This window comes from Nycticebus coucang, chromosome 4 (genome assembly GCF_027406575.1).
Source record: "Nycticebus coucang isolate mNycCou1 chromosome 4, mNycCou1.pri, whole genome shotgun sequence".
Classification (NCBI taxonomy): Eukaryota; Metazoa; Chordata; class Mammalia; order Primates; family Lorisidae; genus Nycticebus; species Nycticebus coucang.
Genome location: NC_069783.1, coordinates 104965973 through 104986326, shown reverse-complemented (window position 1 = coordinate 104986326; position 20354 = coordinate 104965973). Strand labels below are relative to the sequence as shown.

At 45.2% G+C, this 20354-nt stretch overlaps 1 protein-coding gene across 3 annotated transcripts in view; it reads right to left on the bottom strand.

The window, feature by feature from the left end:
- GOLGA3 (golgin A3) overlaps positions 1 to 20354 on the bottom strand; it is a 78469-nt gene that overhangs the window by 25656 nt on the left and 32459 nt on the right. For all 3 annotated transcript variants that reach the window (XM_053587552.1, XM_053587553.1, XM_053587554.1), the window contains 7 exons: positions 13130 to 13785; positions 11852 to 11963; positions 9507 to 9813; positions 6839 to 7041; positions 4051 to 4188; positions 2525 to 2686; positions 1573 to 1941 (listed from right to left, as the gene is read on the bottom strand). In XM_053587552.1, coding sequence (XP_053443527.1) covers positions 1573 to 1941; positions 2525 to 2686; positions 4051 to 4188; positions 6839 to 7041; positions 9507 to 9813; positions 11852 to 11963; positions 13130 to 13785 — 1947 coding nt within the window. The remainder of the gene's footprint in view (positions 1 to 1572; positions 1942 to 2524; positions 2687 to 4050; positions 4189 to 6838; positions 7042 to 9506; positions 9814 to 11851; positions 11964 to 13129; positions 13786 to 20354) is intronic.

Genomic DNA, 20354 nt, shown 5'->3' with positions numbered 1-20354 from the left:
TCCTCTTGGCCTGGCTCCTTACAGAGTGGGATTTATTTATTTTTTAAGTTTTTTTTCCCCCTCAAGTCATATATATACAGAGTGGGATTTATTTATTGTTTAAGTTTTTTTCCCCTCAAATCATATATATTTTTTTAATTTTCTCTATACATATACATGTGTTTATTTGGTTTCCACTTTTTGCCTTCACAAAATTAAAAAGGCTTAAAATTTAATAGCAATAACAATGTTTAAGGTAAGGACTAGAAATAAAAACTTCATAAAGAATGAACAAAGATAAATACATTCGGAAAAGAAATCAGACAATTGCTCCAACGAAATATTGAGCAATAATAATAATAATAATAGTAATGCAAAAAAAGTAACTTTTTTTACTGGGGGTGGTCTGGTGGGGCCACATGCCAGGAGGCACAACCAAATTTCTTGTAGCTATTCCTGACTCTTTGCTCCGCATCATCAGTGGGCAGAAACTGGTGTTTCCTGGTAGAGTACTTCCAAAATCAAGTCATTTTAAGTTATATTTATGTTTACAGACTTGGGGGCACGAGTGTAGTTTTGTTACATGGATGGTTTGGGCTTCCTGTGAACCCATCGCTGAAGTGTGTCCATCCACCAATAAGGTGACTTCTCACTGCATGGCCTGTACCCTTTGAAACTCTGTCCCTACCACACAACTTTCATGATCAGGTGTGCACATTACTTGGCTCCCACATGTGAGAACATGTGGTATTTGACTTTTTTTTGAGACAGAGTCTCACTCTTTCACCCTTGGTTGAGTACTGTGGCATCCTAGCCCACTGCAACCTTAAACTCTTGGGCTCAAGTGATCCTCTTGCCTCAGTTTTTCATTTTTAGTAGAGATGGGGTCTCACTCTTGCCCAGGCTGGTCTTAAACTCCTGAGCACAAGGAATCCACTCACCTCACCTCCCAGAGTTCTAGGATTATAGGTATGATAATCTGGCTGGTATTTGGCTTTGTGTTTCTGAGTTGTTTCACTTTAGAGTGGGATTTATTCCTCAACACCAATTCTGCTTCTTCCATATCATTTGTCTACATTTTCAAGCATGTTTGCCTATATCAAAACCACAGCATGCTGTCAGCGCATCAGCTCTTCTCTGGCATTGTGCATTTGCCAGTGATGCTCCCAGGCTCCAGGAATGTGGTCCATGGGGCCAGGCCCTGCTGGCTCCTGCCCTCCCAGTACCAACTCACACCACATCTGCCCTGCCTGAGAGTCCAGTGGGGCCACATGCCAGGAGGCACAACCAACTTTCTTGCAGCTCCTCATGACTCTTTGCTTCCCATCATCAGTGGGCAGAAACTGGTGTTTCCTGCTAGAGTACTTCCAAAAGCCCCACCCAAAACTCAGTTTCCCAGGTCTGGGCTTCTCTATTCCCAGCAGCTATTGCAGGGCCCAAACCACAGACACTGGTGTGATCCTGTCCCCTGTGGAGCTGAGCCCTAGGGGTCACTCACATTGCAAAATAACACATCCAAAGAAAGGACGAATCAGCACTCATTCTTGTGTATATGATTTTGACTCCTAACAAAATGATAGCAGACTGCATTACCTGGCTGGACTTGATGGCTAATTCTTCTCTCAACTGCTCTAAAATTCCAGATGTTTCCTCAGTACCTTCTTCTAAGCGTCTTGCTTCTCTGTCACATTCCTCCTTGCTGCTCTTAGCCGCCTGCAGAGCCACCTCCAGGACAATCTTCTCATTCTGCAGGAAGCGGATTGTGTCCTCTTTGGAGGCTGCTTCCCCCTGCAGCTCCCCCAGCCTGGCCTGCAGCTCATCGAAGTGTGTCTGCAGGCCATCGAGGGCCTGCTCCCTGGTCCGCAGCACTTCCTGTGTTGAGGTGAGCTGCTTCAGCAGGCCCAGGTGTTCCTGCTGCAAAGCCTCCAGCTGCTGGTCTCGCTGGTGCAAAGTCAGCTTAACCTGGGAAAGAGATAATAAGTTCAATACACTGCTATTAATCCTACTCCAACAATTTGTATCTTTTCCCTGTTCAGATTTTAAATAATTTTGATGGACATCACTTTGGAGGGACTTTTTTTTTTAATTTTTGTTTGTTTTGGAGACAGAGTCTTACTCTATCACTCTGGGTGGAGTGCTATGGCATCATAGCTCACAGCAACTTCAAACTCCTGGGCTCGAACCATTCTCTTGCCTTAGCCTCCCAAGTAGGTGGCAATACAGGTGTCCACCACAACGCCCAGCTAGTTTTTTTATTTATTGTTCAGGCTGGTCTCCAACTCCTGAGCTCATGTGATCCACCCACCTCAGTCTCCCAAAGTGTTAGGATTACAGAAGTTAGCTCAACCATACCCAGCCTGAGGGACTTTTTTATGCAAAATTCTGACATAGAAGAACACCACCAGGAGCAAACACATGGCCAGATCTGCACAGCAGCACGGTCTGACGATATGACCCTCAAACAGGCCTCACACACAAGGAAGCCCACACAGCTACCTGTGTGCAGCCCTGTGGCATCTGGCCCAATGTGGTGGCAAGTACTTGCCTGCTCTAACTGTTGCTCCAAGGATACTGCTGAGGCTGCTACCCTCTGTAGCCGTTGCCTCTCATCTTCGAACTCCTCCAGTCTCCTCTGGAGGTCTTCCTCTACCATCGTCTTCGCCTCTTGGATCTGCACAAAGGCTGCTTCTTGATCCAACATATCAGCCTGGGCCCAGGAAATAACAGTGTTTTTCAAACAGCAGGAAACTTGACCATCAACAACAGCCAGCAAAACTCCTGCTTCATAGAGAACCTGCTGCCCTGGAGACGGGCCTTCTGGCCACATCACCCTCCTGTCTACAGCTCAAGTGACTGGAGTGGACCCTCTAACCAGGCCACGAAGGGCTCCTCTCTCAGCCAGCTCAATGCAGTCCTCCCCTCTGCTAACACACAGGCCTGGCCTAAGATTGGCAGACATACCACCCAGTTTTAAGAACCAGGATCAACTGAAGAATGAAGCTTCGCTGGCCATTTCTCCCATGAAGACAGGTGGATGGCAGGTCCCTCCTTTTGGGGTGAGTCATGAAACATTCTCTTTTACCAGAATATTACTTGATACCACCTAGTAAACAAAATACAATGCCAAGGGACCACAGGGCAAACGTGGCATTCTTTACATTTGTACTGTAAGGGTGAGACCTAACATCTAAGTACACTTCTTATGGGAAAAAAATTAGTGTTTTAGTTTATAATCTAAAACTAATCACTTAAATATTTTTCAGCTCTTTGTCACTGAGCCTGAAGTATTATAGCTAAAACAACATGACTGTCTTCCATTATTCTGGTTAAATGGCCTCCATAATCTACCTGTGGAAGGAGGCCCAGGAGAGGACAAGCCCAGCACGCAGCAAGGGCAGCCAGGCACAAAATGCCATCTCGCACCTGCCCAGGTTTTATACTGTTTGTTTCTTACTTTTTCCAACAAGACATTAAGTAGGTATAATTATCCCCACTTTATAAAGAAGGAAATGAGGCTCAGAGAGGTGAAGAAATCTCCCACAGCTAAAAAGAAAACAGCTGCCTAGATCCATCCAGAGCTATGTATTTCCCATCCTCTGCGGAGGCTGTGGGCTAGCAGCTGGCAGAGAACATAACAACTCCACATGGTGGCAGGAGAATTAAATAGCAATGCAGGTTGAGTGCTCAGAAATAAATAAAATGCCTATTATCGCTGGGCTTTGAAACACTGTCAGTCACAAAGATGCATTGTCCCACTGGCAATGATCAGCTACCTGGTAGCCAGGCCCAGAGTAGAGGAGAAAAGCTCCATGGTGTGACTCACTTGCAGGTAAGAGATGAGGAATGGGTTCCCCAAACCTTACAAGGCTATCACTGTAAGCTGTTGAAAAGAATACTAAAATATGTGTGTGTTTGTGTAATAAAAAACTGTATCTATGTTTATGTGTGTCTATGTCTTTTTTTTTTTTATTAAATCATAGCTGTGTACATTAATGCAATCATGGGGCACTATGTCTTCTTAATCTCACCAACATGGCCTAAAGTCAGATAAATATTAGCCATTGGTCTCACCTCGATGCTCTGAAGCTGGACAGCTATGCGCTCCTTCTCTTTGATGGACCTGTGTTGTGTTTCTGTCAGCTGATGGTTTAGAGACACATTCTCAAGTTTTAGGTGCTCCAGGAGGCCTGCCTGGGTCATCTGTCCAACCTTTAAAGAAAACATCCAAAAGGTAAAAAATATTCAGCTTCAAGTAAGAAATGCAGACCAGCCTGTCTCAGAGGCCCCAGGGTCAGGGTCCTTGGCTACCCTACTCAATGGCTCCCATGCATGCCCCAACCCATCATGTGTTATCCACCACAAACATAGGCTTCCTGGGTTCTATGTGACCACATGGAAGGCCTGTAGCCCAGAAATCAGTGGTCATCATGCTACTGCTATGTAGTATGGGGCAGGACCCATGCAAAGCCCCTTCAGCTGCAGGGTGCAGTAGCATATGCCCACAGCCCTACCTACTCAGAAGGCTGCAGCAAGAGGATCACTTAGGCCCAGGAGTTTTGAGGCCAGCCTGGGCTACATGGAGAGACCCCATCTCTAAAAACAAAGTTCCTGTCAAAAGAGCATCTCTAAGGCTTGGCACCTGTGGCTCAAACAGCTAAGGTGCCAGCCACATACACCTGAGCTGGCGGGTTTGAATCCAGCCCTGGCCTGACAAACAACAATGTTGGCTGCAACCAAAAAATAGCTGGGCGTTGTGGCGAGCACCTGTAGTCCCAGCTACTTGGGAGGCCGAGGCAGGAGAATCGCTTAAGCCCAGGATTTGGAGGTTGCTATGAACTGTGATGCTATGGTACTCTACCCAGGGTGATAGCTTGAGGCTCTGTCTCAAAGAAAAGAAAAAAAAGGAGCATCTCTAAGTCCCTGCAGGTGAAGACCCTTTATTTATTTATTTTTTTGAGAGAGAATCTTACTTTGTTGCCCTTGGTAGAGTGCCATGGCATCAAAGCTCACAACAACCTCAAACTCTTGGGATCAAGCGATTCTCTTGCCTCAGCCTTCCAAGCAGCTGGGACTACAGGTGCCTTCCACAACGCCTAGCTATTTTTAGAGGCGAGGTCTCTCTGTGGCTCAGGCTGATCTATAACCTGTAAGCTCAGGCAATCCACCCGCCTCAGGTGGTGTGAAGACCCTTTTCTGAACTGACCAAATTCAGCAGGTGCCCTCTAGGCCTCACCCTCAGCCTGAAGCCCCACATGCACCTTCCCAGGAGGGTTGTTCCAGCCCAACCCAGCATCTGCCTAGGTCCATAGATGGTGTACGGCCCTTTCAACCACGTAGCCCCTCTAGAAGGAGGAGCCCAGAGCCATGACCCTCAGGGCAGAAATAGTTCAGCCCAGGAAGCTAAGAGCTAAAAAGGAAGGGAAAGGGCTGCCTGTTCTGTGCATGACCTGCTCCCATGTCAAAGCCAGTTCCAGTGAAGCTCCCAGACCTCAAGACCTGGCAGAAGCTGTGGGTTTCAGGTTCTAAATGAAGGCTGCACACAGAACTTGCTGGGGCTATTTCAAGACAGTGAGAAGCGAGGCTGCCTTGCTTTCTCTTCCCTTCCAGAAAAGAGGGCGAAACTTGGGTATGACAAAATTGAAAACGCTAATTAAACATTTTTAGTTTTTATTGTTATATAAGATGCAATAGTTTTTTAACTGAGCAGTAGTATTTTCCTTATACAGTTATGAAGTAATATAATTTGGAGCACGATGTTGTCTAAAATCAATATAAATAATAGCAATAGGCTCAGCGCCTGTAGCTCAAGTGGATAAGGTGCCAGCCACATACACCAGAGCTGGAGGGTTCAAATCCAACCTGGGCCTGCCAAACAACGACAACTACAACCAAAAATTAGCCGGGTGTTGTGGCGGGTACCTGTAGTCCCAGCTACATGGGAGGCTGAGACAAGAGAATCACTTAAGCCCAGGAGTTTGAGGTTGCTGTGAGCTGTGATGCCACGGCACTCTACCAAGGGCGACAGCTTGAGACTTTATCTCAAAAACAAACAGGCTCGGCACCTGTGGCTCAAGCGGCGAAGGCCCAGCCACATACACCTCAGCTGGCAGGTTCGAATTCAGCCCAGGCCTGCCAAACAACAATGACGGTTGCAACCAGAAAAATAGCCAGGCTTTGTGGCAGGTGCCTGTAGTCCCAGCTACTTGGGAGGCTGAGGCAGGAGAATTGCTTAAGCCCAGGAGTTGGAGGATGCTGTGAGCTGTGATGCCACAGCACTCTACCCAGGGTGACAGCTTGAGGCTCTGTCTCAAACAAACAATGTGTCTATGAAATAAAAAAACAGAAAAATCCTTTTTTTTTTTGTTAATTATTTTACTTTTTCAGAGACAAGGTCTTGCCCAGGCTGAAGTGCAGTGGCTACTCATGGGCACAGTCACATTGCAGCCTCCAACTCCTGGTCATCTTAACTCAATATTCTGAGCAGCTGGGAATGCAGATATGCAGTAGCCCCAGGTTGGAGTGCATTACCGCTTACTGCAGGCTACAACTCTTGGGCTCGAGCCATCCTCCCACTACAGCCTCCTGAGTAACTGGGACTACAGACCCATCACAGTCAGCTAATTTTTTCTATGTTTAGCAGAGACAGGGTCTCACTCTTGCTCAAGCTGATCTTTAACTCCTAAGCTCAAGTGCTCCTTCTGCCTTGGCCTCCCAAAGTGCTAGGATGAGAGGTGTGAGCTACCATGTATGGCAAAAAATCTTTTTAATTTAGAGAAAAGGTATTGTTCCACATGAAGACATGAAGCATGACCTACCAGGCCATGTGCTGTGTCTTCCCTGGGAGTCCTGGGGGCCGTACCTGGATGTGGGCCATCTCACCCTGCAGCCTGACTCGGGCCTCCTGTGCTAGGGCAAGCTGCTGCTGGTACCACTGCCGGACATTCTGCAGGGATGAGATTTCTGCCTGTGAAGCCTTCAGCTTGCTGGTCAGTGTCGCACGTTCCAGTTGCACCTGCTGCAGCTGGCTTTGCAAGGCTATCATCTGCTGTCGAAGATCATGCACTATAAGTGAGAAAAACCAGCTCATACTAATGGCCACAAGCAGGAGAGCCCACAGTTCTGCATAGATGCCTGTCACAAAGGGGTCTCTCTGCAGAGTGCGAGAAACACAGTTGATTCTGATTATTCTCAATAGTTAACATTTTAGAAAGTCACTGTCACCAATGCATCTGCAGATACAGAGCCACTGCTCCTGGGGAAACATAAGGTTAGGTCCTCTAAGCCTCTGGTCACAAGATGTTCATCAAGTGACCATTATTATGTAACTTCTGTTTATGTGTGCTTCTATTTATTTTTATTTTATTTATTTAGAGACAGAGCCTCAAGCTGTCATCCTGGGTAGAGTGCCATGGCATAACAGCTCACAGCAACCTCCAAATCCTGGGCTCACATGATTCGCTGCCTCTGCCTCTGCCTCTGCCTCTGCCTCCCAAGTAGCTGGGACTACAGGTACTTGCCACAACACTGTCGTTGTTTGGCGGGAATGGGCTGGATTCGAATCCGCCAGCTCAGATGTATGTGGCTGGCACCTTAGCCACTTGAGCCACAGGCACCAAGCCTGTGCTTCTATTTAAAGACAATTTGTGTAGACATAATGTAGACTCACTCATGTTGAACTCACAGTCAACAGGCCTGAGCAAAGCTTCTCTGAGAAATCTATTTTTTCTATAAAACACAGCACAGCCTCCCTGCATTTAACAATACCAGCTGGTGGTTGGGGACATTTTAAATAGCAAAACCACCCCAAAAAAGCACAGAAATACAAATACGGCATTGAGTAGACCAGGAAAAGAACACTTGTTCCCAGTCTGAGTTGAAGCAAGGCAAAGTGTGGCCTCATTCCACTGCAGCGAGGAACGAGTGCTTCATACAACTCAGGTTTCTGCCTCTCTGCACATGTCCACAAGCGACGCGACTATTAAAGCTCTGTGACTGGGCAGCGCCTGTGGCTCAGTGGGTAGGATGCCAGCCCCATCTACTGAGGGTGGCGGGTTCAAACTCAGCCCCAGCCAAATTGCAACAAAAAATAGCCAGGTGTTGTGATGGGCGCCTGTAGTCTCAGCTACTCAGGAGGCTGAGGCAAGAGAATTGCCAGGAGTTTGAGGTTGCTGTGAGCTGTGAGGCCACAGTGCTCTATCGAGGGCAATAAAGTGAGACTCTGTCTTTAAAAAAAGAATAAATAAATAAATAAAGCTCTGTGAGTATTGATTGAAGGGGTTCAAAGAAATTTAAGTAGGCAAATTCAGTTGCAGAATCTGTAATACTGAAAATCAACTGTGTGTGCACAAATTGTGGTGGACCCTGAGGCTCCTATCTTTGAATGGCCTGATGTTCACCAGCCATGGGCCAGGACTGAGTGGTCCTGCCTGAATTCAGGCTGGTTCTGCTGCCCAGTGAGCACTAGTCAGATGGAGCCCTGCAATTCACAGAGTCACAAACTTATTTTGGTGTTTCGTACTTTCTGGACGTTATAGTTTCTCCTTGGGGACTGGGTATCATAAAGGGCTCAAAGATAGAAAAATAACAGCAATTTGAAAAAGGTCTACTGTTTGTTTCTTGGTTGGGTCTCTTTCAGCATTAAGACATAGCCTCTGTGACAACGGCTTTTTACCTACTCTGTGCCATCAGATCTGAGACCAGGCTCACTTGTCTAGGCCCTCATGCCAGGCAAACACAGGCGCTCCTGTTGCTCTGACCCTGCCCTGAGAAGAGCCTCATCCAAGCAGTGTATGCCTGAGTCACTATACCCCTCAGGCTCTGATCTGCAGTCTTCCCACCACACCTCACCCTCTTCTTCCTGCCCTTCTTTACACCACCACATCTGAGCATGGAGGCCAGAATTTCCTCGGTGTCCAGTGGGCTCAGAGCATCAACTCTGAGACTGGCTCGGGGTGGGTGGGTGGGGGTGGGGCTGGGCATAGGAGCACCCAAGAGCACATGGTTAGCACGAAGAAAGCCAAACATACTGCTGAGCCACAGAGCCACCACAGCTCCCTGCAACTCCATGACTCTTTCTCTTGATGTTCCCAGGTCAACCCTACTAGGAGGAAGTTAACTAGAATGCTGAACACAGCGAGGACAGCTCTGCCAACCAGCAAACGTAAGTGTTGTTTTTAAATATATTAAGTAGAATCTACAATTCTGTGGAATCAGCAAGCAGCTCTTCATCCCAAATAAGACTGGATTTTTAAGGCAGAATGAACAGAAACAATTAACTACTATCGTTAGGGTCTAAAGTCAATTTCTAAGATCTAACTAATTTCCCTGGATACCCTGCAAAAATGTGCAGAATTCCATGAGGTCAAACAAAAAGTATATTTCCTTTAGAAAAGTAGACACCTTGTGTGTAAATTATAAACTAATAAAACCCCATAGCCACACAGATGTGGTAACAGACCGGCCCCAGCCCCACCTCACAGGGCAGCCACGTGAGAACATGAGCAGAGTGCAGATGGCTGGGCTCTCACCTGTGTTGTCCTTACTGAGGATGCTCTTTTGCATGTCTTCTACTTTTGCCACAAGCCTCTGGTACTGTTCCTCTGCCACCTTCAGGTCACTATTGGAGGATGCCAGGCTGGCATTTTTGGATTCCAGCATATTCTGCAGGTCGGTCATAGCCTGCTCCAGATCCCAGCAGGACTGCTTCAAGGTATCCACCTCCAGGCTGAGGGAATCCTGCCGCTGCTGGCTGGTCTGGCTGTGCTCCACCTGTACCTGCAGTCTGGTGCTGAGGGCCGCCAGCTGTGCCTGCAGCTCCGCCTTTTCCTTAAGTGCCTGAAAAGACCCCGAACCACCACCCTAACTTGCAGGAAGAGGAGCCAATTCTGGCCAGTATATTCACTGAGAGAGAAAGATGTCTGACAGCGACTTCACACACATTGCCACACCAGTTATTTCCAAACAGACCCTGGAGGCAGAAAAGGCACCTGTAGTGCCTACACTAGCTTTAGGGCCAGCTGTACCTTGCAGGGCAGCGCCAGGCAGGGCTGTGAAGGTACCTCCCCGGTGCCAGGATGTGGGAAAATACGTTTTTTCAAAAATCAAAAAAGTTCACACAGATTCATGCACACACAAACAAAGCCAAGAATACCAGGCATGTTGAGGGACCCTAAGATAAAAAGCTATCAGATTAAGACTGGGGGGGAGTGGCGGTATGGGCAAAAAATGTCCCCTGGGACAAGCTGCTGCTACATGAGAGGGTCTGAGGGGCCCTTGCTAGGGCCAATGGACGCAGAAACAGTCCTGAGTAACCACAACAGTGCCATCCACAGGATGAAGCAGGGAAAGAGAGGAAAGGCCAAAGGAGCAGCAGAGATGCCACAAGATGTGAGCAAGTGATAACATGCCACTCACCAGCAGCACACCTGGATCCCAAGCATGCATGGGAACCCCAAATTCCCTCACCAAGACAAACAGCAAATCCAACAAACAGAAGAGAAAACACCCAGTTAACATCAAGTTAACTCAACAAATTTAATGAGATTTAGACTAAGTACAACTAGCACCTGCACAGATATGCCAGGGAGCACTGCATCCATGCAATACAGGCCTTGGTTTGGATGCACCAAAGCATACATTAGTGATCAGGAGGATGAGAAGAGAAAAGTAAAGTAAGAGCAAGCTCTTAGATTGTCCAAGGGACTGAATATATAGAGGAAGTAGAAATGCATTTGATGAGAGGGCTACATTCTAAAGTAGTAGAATTTTTACTAAAGTAAAAATTGTACACACCAAAATTAACCTTGATGTCTCTAAAATCACCTCTTTAGTAGACACAGTTTTATGCACCACACAGTAGTTAGTTTGTGTCCAAAGACTATGTTGCACACAGAGCCATCTTAAACATGAAATGTCCGTCTAGCAAATCAAGCTCCTCTCACCACAGGCAGCTCTCCTCTGCTCCCAAACTGCCTTGCACACACTTTCTAAAAGGATACCCTCTCCTCCATCACATTTCTGTGCCATCTGTGTGTTCTCACTTTCTCTCATGCCAACAGCAGAAAGCTGAATTCCATGGGACTGATTTACATTGATCATTGACAGAAAGATAAAAATCTAGTTCTTCACTATCAATAAAAATACATTCAACAAAATGACAAAGGGAAGCTGAAAATTAAGAGATGAAAAATTATTTTTCTGGCAAGTGCTAACTAGATATAGCAAAATTAATATCAGAAAAAGCAGAACCCACTGAAAATCATATTAAAGAGGTAAAGACAAAAAGTTTACCATGTCAGAAAAAGGTACAGTCCACCAAGAGAATTAACTATTCTGGACCATAAATATCTAACATCCAGGAAATATTCTGGGCAAATCTTGATGATGAAGTAGAAAGAGTAGAAAACTAACACACCTCCTTCAGAAGTTGACAGATCAAATAGCCAAAAAATGAAAAAATATGAAACATACGGCTGACGTAGCTTACTTTTAAAGATCTTTGTAGGCTTGGCGCCTATGGCTCAAGTGGCTAAGGTGCCAGCCACATACACCTGAGCTGGAGGGTTTGCAACCAGCCCAGGCCTGCCAAACAACAATGACGTCTGGAACCAAAAAAAATAGCCGGGCGATGTGGCAGGTGCCTGAAATCCCACCTACTTGGGAGGCTGAGGCAAGAGAATTGCTTAAGCCCAGGAGTTGGAGGTTACTGTGAGCTATGATGCCACAGCACTCTACCCAAGGTGACAGCTTGAGGCTCTGTCTCAAAAAATAAAATAAAATAAAGACCTTTGTAAAACTTTGTACCCAATAAAGAGGAATCACACATTCTTTTCAGCTGCACGGCACAATAAAACATCAATCAAATATCCATTACCTGACTAGCCTCTAATGATAAAGCTTCCAGCTGTCCTTCGAGTCTCATTTTTTCTTTGAGAACCTGCAATATTTCATCCTGAGTCTCGGCAGCAGAGCCTTCCACAGAAACACTGGAGGACAAAGCACAGGACCAGGGACGTGTGAGCAATGCTGACTGCGTAACTATTCTCCATACTCTCCAGTTTCACACACCCTTGCTACTCCCTCCCATGTTTTTAAAAGTTAAGTAAAAAGATTTATGTAGAAACCTAAGTAATTATGTACACTACCAATAAATTTTCCTGCCAACGGTCAGGCATTTCCACATGCCTGGACACCTTTTGGAAATGTGAGCCCATGTAAGTATCCATGCAGTTTGAAAGACCCATCTATATAAATACTGAAGACAGGATGTTAATACTGTAGACGATTGCTGATTAGATCTTTTTTTTTTTTTTTATTGTGGGTTTTTTTTTGGCCGGGGCTGGGTTTGAACCCGCCACCTCCGACATATGGGACCGGCGCCGTACTCCTTGAGCCACAGGCGCCGCCCCAGATCTATTTCTTAAAACACAAAACAATTGAGGCCAGGTGAGGTGACTCATGCCTGTAATCCTAGCACTCTAGAAGGCCAAGGCGGGTGGATTGCCTGAGCCCACAGGTTGGAGACCAGCCTGACCAAGAATGAAACTTCATCTCTAAAAATAGCCGGGCACTATGGCAGGCAACTGTAGTCCCAGCTACTTGAGAGGCTGAGGAAAGAGAATCACTTGAATCCAAGAATTTGAGGTTGCTGTGAGCTTTGATGCCATGGCATTCTACTGAGGGTGATAAAGTAAGACTCTATCTCAAAAAAAAAAAAAAAAAAAAAAAGCAGGCTTGGTACCCGTAGCTCAGTGAGGAGCTGGTGGGTTCGAGCCCAGCCTGGGTCTGCCAAACAGCAATGACAACTGCAACCAAAAAGTAGCCAAATGTCATAGCTCAGCTCAGTCTCAGCTGCTTGGGAGGCTGAGGCAGGAGAATTGCTTGAACCCAAGAGTTTGAGGTTTCTGCGAGCTGTGACGCCACAGCACTCTACCAAGGGTGACATAATGAGACACTGTCTCAAAAAAAAAAAAAAAAATAAGCAACACAGTTGTATATGAAGGAAATATTAATGTCAAGACTACAGATGAAATCAGGAAAGAGAAACCGTGTATCAACCGCTGTAGTGATGGAAGCCATGTGAAGCTTCCACAGAAGCTGTGTCTAAGAACATACCTTCTGCCCACCCCACTCACCCCTGTATCTGACCCACCTGCTGCAGATGCTGTTTCTCCGACTCTGCATGTCCCCATTGATTTCTCTCTTTTGATCTTGGTGCTCAGCTGCTGCGGCCTGGAGGACATCCTTAATGGAGGGGTACTGGCCCAAAGCACCCACGGCAATCTCCTGGCCATTTACCACATAGGAAGTTTCCTGTATGCCAATTGTGTTCACCAGAACACCATATGTCCCACGAGTAGAGACACTGCTGTGTGATGAACTGTCACTCTCATTTCCATCAGCCTCGGACACGCTGTCTCCAGTTAATGAAGCATTCTCCAGACGGTCATCGGTCTCAGGAGACAGGCTGATTTCAGACACAACTGATGCACTGCTTCTACTCTGCTTCAGGGAACCCATGCGAGAGTCGGTAGCTGAAATATTTCTACCAGCACTTCCGACATCTGAGCCTTCAGTTTTGTAATCAGCCAGAGATCGAATTTTGCTTGATTTTGAACTTTTTTTCTCCTTAGGATGTGCCAAGAGCCCTAAGCTGCCCACCTTAGGCCCCCGAGGGACACTGGTGCGCAGAAAGGAATATTCTTTTGTCATAGCCACAGTACTGGCCCTTGGTAAGTGTTCTGGGTTTAGCATGAGTTCAGGATCAAGTGTGCTAAAAAGTCTTGTTTTTGTTGAAGGTTGACCGGACTGAGAAGGAAACAAAAGCACAAAAATTATGTTTAAAACTGATAAGCAGAATTCTGACACTGCATTCAGAAAGGTTGCACCAAATTTTTTTTTTTTTTTGGTAGAGACAGAGTCTCAACTCTATTACCCTCGGTACAGTGCTGTGGCATCACACAGCTCACAGCAACTTCCAACTCCTGGGCTTAGGTGATTCTCTTGCCTCAGCCTCCCAAGTAGCTGGGACTACAGGCGCCCTCCACAACGCCCGACTATTTTTTTGTTGCAATTTTGACCAGGGCTAGGTTTGAACCCACCACCCTTAGTATATGGGGTCGGCACCCTACCCACTGAGCCACAGGTACTGCCCAGGTTGTACCAATTACTAGCCCCTCTCTACTGATAACCAGAAAGCATCCAGCTCCCGGCCCTTGCCACACAGGGTGTGGCCAGGTCTTCCCCTTAGGCCTCATTGCTTCAGGGTCACACTATTCTGACTAGTCAGACCATTCCTAGACCTAAACCACCCTCTTTAATGAATGTAACTGTGAAACACTTCAAAACACATATTAGAGCATCATATGTTGTATACTCCACCAACAAGATGTCTCCAGCTATTTTCTGGTTTATTCTTTCAGATAAACATTAAAAATGTTTTTCTTTAAGGCTGGGCATGGTGGCTCATGCCTGTAATCCCAGCACTTTGGGAGGCCAAGGTGGGTGGATCGCCTGAACTTAGGACTTTGAGACAAGCCTGAGCAAAAGCGAGACCTCATCTCTACTAAAAATAAAAAAAATTGGCTGTTGTGGTGGGTGCCTATAGTCCCTGCTAGTTGGGAGGCTGAGGCAAGGGGATAGACAGATTGAGCCCAAGAGTTTGAGCTTGCTGTGAGCTAGGATGCCACAGCACTCTATCCAGGTCACAGAATGAAACTCTGCCTCAAAAATTAATTAATTAATTAATTTTCTTTTCTTTAGCTAGGTGTCGTGACAGGCACCTGTAATGCCAGCTAGTTGGGAGGCTGAGGCAAGAGGATTTCTTGAGCCCCAGAGTTTGAGGTTGCTATGAGCTATGAAGCCATGGCACTCTACTCAGGGCGACAGAGTGAGACTCTGTTTCAAAAATAAATAAGTAGGGTGGCGCCTGTGGTTCAAGGTGTAGGGCGCCGGTCCCATATGCCGGAGGCGGGTTCAAACCCAGCCCAGGCCAAAAATAAATAAATAAATAAATAAATAAGTAACTAATTTTTTTCTTCAATTAAAAAAAAAGTCCTGTTGAATTAGAACTACCTTAAATTTATGGGCCATTCCCCTTCAATTATTATCTGCTCACGTGTTTCTCAAAAAAAAAAAAAAAAAAAGTGATGTCAGGTTCTTTATCTAGATTCTCAGACCTTTTCATTGCCATTTAAATTTACTTCTTGGATATTTTATGATTTTTGTTATTAAAAATGCCATCTTTTCCCATTAATTTTATAACTGATCATGTTAAGATAACTATTAATTTTTCTTTTTTTTTGTAGAGACAGAGTCTCACTTTATGGCCCTCGGTAGAGTGCCGTGGCCTCACACAGCTCACAGCAACCTCCAACTCCTGGGCTTAAGCGATTCTCTTGCCTCAGCTTCCCGAGTAGCTGGGACTACAGGCGCCCGCCACAACGCCCGGCTATAATTTTTCATACTTATAATTTTTAACTGACAATTTTCTAAACCCTAATTATGTTAAAGAATTTTTGTCAGTGGATTCTAAAGTCTTCCAAGGTATTACCAACACCTGCAAATCTTTTTTTTTTTTTTTTTGGCAGGGGCTGGGCTTGAACCCGCCACCTTCGGCATATGGGACCGGCGCTCTACCAGTTTGAGCCACAGGCGCCACCAACACCTGCAAATCTTTCTCTTCCTTTTCAATGTTCATCTCACTTATTTTCTTTATATTACCGAGTCAACTAGGTATCTCAACGTGACTTGCTTTTAGAGAACCATTCAGTCCTACATTATTCTACAAAATCAACCCAATCCCATCAGGCAGGGGCACAGGGAGGAGGATGAGACACCTCACAAAATGACACTGGATGCACCTGAAACAACAAATGAGCCAGAACAGCTAGCTAAAAAGAGCAATAAGAGAAAAGGCCAGGCAAGACAGGGGGCGTGGCTCAGGGAGGAGCTGGGTGAGAAAGTGAAGGTGGGGCTCAGGGAAGAGCTGGGCCAAGGAAGTGTGAGTAAGGGAGGGGCTCAAGGACCGTAGGGCCAGGTAAGGGTGGGGCTCTAGAGAGTGAGGCCAGAAGAATAAAGGAGAGGCTCAGGGAGGGTGGGGCCAGGTAAGTGAGGGGCCAGGCAAGTGAGGGGTGGGGCAACAGTTGTCTCTTGTTCCTGATGTTGTGAATCTAGGATAATTACATCCATTCAGACCTACTACAGGAGGCTGCCTAATGAAACAGAATGAATGCAGTCCAGAAATCAGCCAAGGCACAGTGCAATGTGTAATTAGTTAAGAAATATCATGATAAAGTAGTTTTGCAACCAGTAGGGAAAGTTAGATCACAGAATAAGCAATTCAAGATGGCTCAACCATCTATCCAAACAGACCCAATTCTCCCCTCTCTCTTTAAAATATCCCAGATGATAGTGCATGGTACTGAGAAAATATTCCAGATGATAGATTAAATTTTTCTTTTTTAGAGATGGCGTCTCACTCTGTTGCCCTGGGTAGAGTGCCGTGGCTTCATGGCTCACAGCAACCTAGACAATTCCTCAGCCTCCCAAGTAGCTGGGACTATGGGTGCCCGCTACAATGCCCAGCTATTTTTTTTGTTGCAGTTTGTCTAGGGCAGGGTTCGAATACTCCACCCTCGGTATGTGGGGCCGGTGCCCTATTCACTAAGCCACAAGCACCACCCAGATTAAATACTTTTAAAATATATCTTAAATGTGGGTGGCGCCTGTGATCAAAGGAGTAGGGCTCCGGCCCCATATACCAGAAGTGGCGGGTTCAAACCCAGCCCAGGCCAGAAACTGCAAAAAAAAAAAAAAAATATATATATATATATTAAATGTATAAGGAAAAAACGCAAGTGAATTTATTTATATTCTTCCAATGTTTAAATATGACATAAACCCTGAAAGAACAGTAAAGATTAAAATTTTCAACTGTAAATATTTAAAACTGATATCGAATAAAAATCACACCAGAGGGGCGGCGCCTGTGGCTCAGTCGGTAAGGCGCCGGCCCCATATACCGAGGGTGGCGGGTTCAAACCCGGCCCCGGCCAAACTGCAACCAAAAATAGCCGGGCGTTGTGGCGGGCGCCTGTAGTCCCAGCTACTCGGGAGGCTGAGGCAAGAGAATCGCTTAAGCCCAGGAGTTGGAGGTTGCTGTGAGCTGTGTGAGGCCACGGCACTCTACCGAGGGCCATAAAGTGGGACTCTGTCTCTACAAAAAAAAAAAAAAAAAAAAATCACACCAGAAAAGAAGTCAGAAGATGTGGCAGACATGGAAATGATATTTTCAATCTGGACTGACAAGGGCCACTTTCCTAGTTTACAGGGCACCTACACAGCAGAAAGACAACCAATGGAAAATGGGCAAAGTTACAAGAAATGCAAACTGCTAATACATGGGATATGCTCAGCGTAAGAAAACATCATTTGCTTCACCTATTAGAACGACAAAAATTTGAGTTTTCCTATTTCTAAAGCTGCCATTGATAAGCTGGCAGTCTCACATATTGCCAGCCAGAGCATAAAAAAAATTGGAATATTCAATATATACCTATAACAAAAGATGAACAGATTTGAGCAACTCTTGTAATTGCAGAAGTCAAATGTGACTTGAATATTAAATTTTAATACAATTTTTTTCCTTTCTTAAATTGTGTATACTTTTTTTGGCACCCTCTGTACATAATACCTTTTACTCAATAATTTGACAATTATTTACCCACAAAGTATACCAAGATATAAAACATCCATTGCAGTATTGTTGGCAATTTCAAAAACTAGAAAACACATGCTGGGAAGCCAAGGTAAGTGGATTGCCTGAGCTCACAGGTGTAAGACCAGCCTGAGCAAGAGTGAGACCCCATCTCTAAAAATAGCCGGGCACTGTGGCAAGCACCTGTAGTCCCAGCTACTTGAGAGGCTGAGGCAAGAGGATCACTTGAGCTCAAGAGTTTGAGGTTGCTGTGAGCTACGATGCCATGGCACACTACCGAGGGTGACAAAGTGAAATTCTGTCTTAAAAGAAAAAAAAAAATTTTTTTTTTTTTTTTTTTTTTTAGAAAACAACCAAAATGTCAATCACTACAGACAAGTTAAATAAATGCTGGGATACACATACATGTTATTAAAAGAATAAGGTGGGTCTGAATTGTTTGTGCTGATGAAGAGTTCAGGGTGAAGGTGGCGATACTGGTGATGTGGAGAAGCACAGAGAACACTAGGTGCTGTCAGCAGAGGCATAAAGACATCCTCACAGCATACATCAGATTAGAAATAGGAGGGGACTTTTACTCATCACTTGTACCATTTATGCCTGAACTACATTTTTTGTGGTAAAGAAATATTCTTTTATTCCTAGTTTGGTAGTTTTATTTGCTTGTTCTGTGTTTTTGAATCAGGAATATTAAATTTTATCAAATACTTTTCTAGCACCTATTGAGATGATCATGATGCTTTCCACGTGGACCTATCACTATGAAGTTTTTTTTTTTTTTTTTGAGACAGAGTCTCACTTTGTCACCCTTGGTAGAGTGCTGTAGCACCATAGCTAACAGCAATCTTAGACTTTTGGGCTCCAGTGATCCTCTTGCCTCAGCCTCCCAAGTAGCTGGGACTACGCACACTGGCAATGATGCCAGACTATTTTTAGAGATGGGGTCTTGCTCTTGCTGAGACTGGTGTAGAACTCCTGAGCTCAGGCAATCCACCCGTCTTCGCCTCCCAGAGTGCTAGGATTACAGGTGTGAGCCACCTTATCTAGCCTTTTTTTTTTTTTTTTTTAAGATAGGGTCTTGCTCTGTCACCCAAGCTGGAATGCAGTGGTACAATCACAGCTTTGTTTTATTACACTTTGCAAATACCATATCTTTTACAAATTGGTCGGTTATTCCTGGCAACCCTGTGTCCAGTAAGTCCATTAGTGCCACATTCCCAGCAGCACATGTTTACATCATGTCTCTGTGTCACATTTTAGAAATTCTCACAATATATTAATTTTTTCATTATTGTATTGATTTTTTCATTATTATTTCATATATATCAATTTTCATTATTTTTCAATGTATCAATTTTTTCATTATTTCATTACTGATCTCTAATCAGTGATCTTTGATGTTACTGTTGCAGCTGTCTTGGGACACCACAAACCACAGCCATATAAGACGGGGAACTTAACTGATAAATGTTTCTGCCTTCTCCACCTCTAGCTGTTGCCCCATCTGTCTCCCTCTCCTGGGGCTACCCTATTCCTTGAAACATAACAGTATTCAAATTAGGATAATTGACAAGCCTACAACAGTCTCTAAATATTCAAGTGAAAGGATGAGTGGCACATCTCTTCCTTTAAATCAAAAGCTAGAAGCAATTATGATTAGTAAGGAAGGCAAGCTGAAAGCTGAGAAAGGCTGAGAACTAGGTCCCCGTGTCAATGCAAAGGACAAGTTCTTGAAGGAAACTGAAAGTGCTACTCCAAAGAACACCCAAAAGGTAAATCACACAACCTTATTGTTAACATGGAGAAAATCGTCTCTACAGAAGATCAAACCAGCTCCAATATTCCCCTAAGCCAAAACCTGATCCTCAACAAGTCAAGTCCCCGATTCTCTTCAATGCTATAAAGGCCAAAAGAGGTGAGGAAGCTGCAGAAGAAAAGCCTGAAGCTAACAGAGGTTGCTTCATGAGCTTTAAGGAAAGAAGCCATCTTCATAACATAAAAGTGCAAGGTAAGATAGTAGGTGCTGATGCAGAAGCTGCTGCATGTTACCCAGAAGAACTAGCAGAGATCCCTGATGAGGTGGCACACCAAACAAGAGATTTTCAGTAGATGAATCAGCGTTTTTTGTTATTGTTGTTGTTTTGGGTTGTTTTGAGACAGTCTTACTTTGTTGCCCTCAGTAGAGTGCTGTGCCATCATAGCTCACAGCAACCTCAAACTCTCGGGCTCAAACGATTCTCTTGCCTCAGCCTCCCAAGTAGCTGGGACTACAGGTGCCCGCCACAACGCCCGTTTATTTTTAGAGATGAAGTCTCACTCTTGCTCAGGCTGGTCTTAAACCTTTGAGCTCAAGCAGTCCATCCACCTTGGCCTCCCAGAGTGCTAGGATTACAGGTGTGAGCCACCACACCCAGCCTATGAAACAGCCTTTTGTTAGAAGATGCCATCTAGTACTTTCTTTTTTTTCTTTTTTTGCAGTTTTTGGCCCGGGCTGAGTCTGAACCTGCCACCTCTGGCATATGAGGCTGGCGCCCTAACCCTTTGAGCCACAGGTGCCGCCCACCATCTAGTACTTTCATAGTGCAGTGAGGTTGATGCTTGGCTTCAAAGAACAGGCTGACACTCTTTTAGGGGCCACTGCAGCTGGTGACTTCAAGTT